This window comes from Uranotaenia lowii, chromosome 2 (assembly GCF_029784155.1).
Source record: "Uranotaenia lowii strain MFRU-FL chromosome 2, ASM2978415v1, whole genome shotgun sequence".
Classification (NCBI taxonomy): Eukaryota; Metazoa; Arthropoda; class Insecta; order Diptera; family Culicidae; genus Uranotaenia; species Uranotaenia lowii.
Window position 1 is genome coordinate 166,665,172 of NC_073692.1, and position 1,938 is coordinate 166,667,109.

At 37.2% G+C, this 1,938-nt stretch overlaps 1 protein-coding gene across 1 annotated transcript; it reads right to left on the reverse strand.

Moving 5' to 3' along the window:
• Positions 1-221: 221 nt before the first annotated feature.
• LOC129745160 (3-oxoacyl-[acyl-carrier-protein] reductase FabG-like) lies at positions 222-1,243 on the reverse strand. The gene is made up of 2 exons (XM_055738075.1): positions 666-1,243; positions 222-602 (listed from the first exon to the last, which is right to left on the reverse strand). Exons 1-2 carry the CDS (start codon positions 1,216-1,218, stop codon positions 385-387), a joined length of 771 nt encoding a protein of 256 aa, XP_055594050.1. The 5' UTR covers positions 1,219-1,243; the 3' UTR covers positions 222-384.
• Positions 1,244-1,938: the final 695 nt, after the last annotated feature.

Sequence of the window (1,938 nt, forward strand, 5' to 3'; positions counted from 1 at the left end):
CTGAGTTCAGGTAATGTAATTTTAACATTTACTTTTTGTCGAAAACATACAAAGAAGGTTTTGCTCACGATCTTTCAAACGATACCAGAAGACTTGCATTGAGTCATTAGATGACTGAGATAAGGCCGATCAAAATTTTCATGTTTTTTAAAAGGGTGATCTAAAAATCATCGCCGTTGTGTACATGTTTCACTATTGATATAAATTTATAAGTTATCCTGTTCTTAGTTGTTTTATTGTTTATTTTAAATTTTGATTTTAATCATTCACAAACCATTATTAATTTTCACTTCAATTAGATTGGACAATAATTTAGGAATATTCACTCAATAAACAAATAAGACATTTCGTGATACAACGATTGTAAAATTAATCTTTCCAGGTTTATCTAGGACACATTGCATGCTTTCCCCCGTCCACGGGAAGACTTACTCCGGTGATGAAACTGGCAGTATCGGCAGCCAAAAATGCAATCGCAGCTGCCACTTCATGTCCTTCGCCAACTCTTCCCAGTGCATGAGTTCCTTTGGACCGTTCCATATAGGCCTTGTAGGTTTCTTCATCCATTCCGACCTCTCGATGGAAGTTGGAAACAATAAAACCTGAAATAAAATAATTGCAAATCATTGAATACTATCTCACTTGATAACATTTATCTCCAATACCTGGATTGACAGCATTCACCCGAACTTGTTTAGGCGCCAAATCAAGTGCAGCGCATCTCGTAAACTGATCGATGGCTGCCTTAGCCATTGAATATGCCAAAAAGTTGGAGAAAGACCGTATCCCAGCTATGCTAGACAAATTCACCACATTACCCTTAGTCTTGATCAGATGTGGAACAGCCAACATGGTCAGATTATAAGTCGATCGGACGTTGACGCTCATCATATCGTCGAACTGTTCCAGACTGGTGTTTTCGATCGAACCTGCACAGCCTCTTCCGGCATTGTTAACTAGGACGTCCAGTTTCTTGAAGTGTTCGATGGTTCTCGAAATCAGTCGCTCGTTATCTTCTTCCTTGGTGACATCTGTAACCACCAGGAGTGGCTTTCGTTTACCAACTTTTTCACATTCCTGGCCAACCTTAGTCAAATTAGCTTCATTTCTAGCCGCCAAAACTAGATCCGCACCAAGTCCAGCAAAATAAACTGCAGTAGCAGCTCCGATTCCTGAGCTAGCACCGGTAATGAGAACGATTTTGTTTTGAAAATTCATTTCACAGCTGTTTCCAAACTCACAGACAACGGCACACTGAACGACATCAGTTAATTTTGATATTGATAAATGCACCAGACAAGCTGGTTACTGATAACGTCTCTCCCAAATTTAGATTAGTACATTTTTGTTATGTTTTTTTTTTGCATTGGATTTCATGGGGTCAGCAAATGTTAGCACCTAATCAGTCTGAGAAGAAAAGTATTAAAACTCTTGCAGGTACTAGAAGGTTTTAATGCTATTGAAAGGTACAAGAAGAAAAGTATATTTTCCAATAGTTACTACAAAGAAAACATAGAAATACAAAACTGTTGATGATAAATGGGTGAGAAGAAAACTTATTTGCAACTCTGCACTGATATATCAGTTTTTCAAAACGAACATATGATAGTTTGGTTTGGCTTACTTTTTACCGAATAAAACACTGTAGAAATGTAGTACTTTTCAAAACAGTTTTTACAACAGTGTCAAAAAGTGCTACTTTTCGATACTGTTTTGATACCATAGGAAAAACCACAAATCGTCATGTCAGGTAAAAAAATGGTTTTCAAGGATAAAGGGTGATACGGTCATAATTTGGTCAATACCAACTTGACGTATTTCTTTCAATTTTGCATTTAAAAAACCTGAACACCCCTCATTTTGAAGGTGTGTGTAAAGAATGTTGCTCCTATTTTGATTTTGGAATTCACTTTTCAGTTGTCAAAATGCCGTCCAAGG

Coding starts and splice junctions, on each gene's coding strand:
- LOC129745160 (XM_055738075.1), bottom strand. CDS start 1,218: ATGAATTTTCAAAACAAAATCGTTCTCATTACCGGTGCTAGCTCAGGA. Junction 603..665: donor GGTGAATGCTGTCAATCCAG/GTATTGGAGATA, acceptor ATTTTATTTCAG/GTTTTATTGTTTCCAACTTC.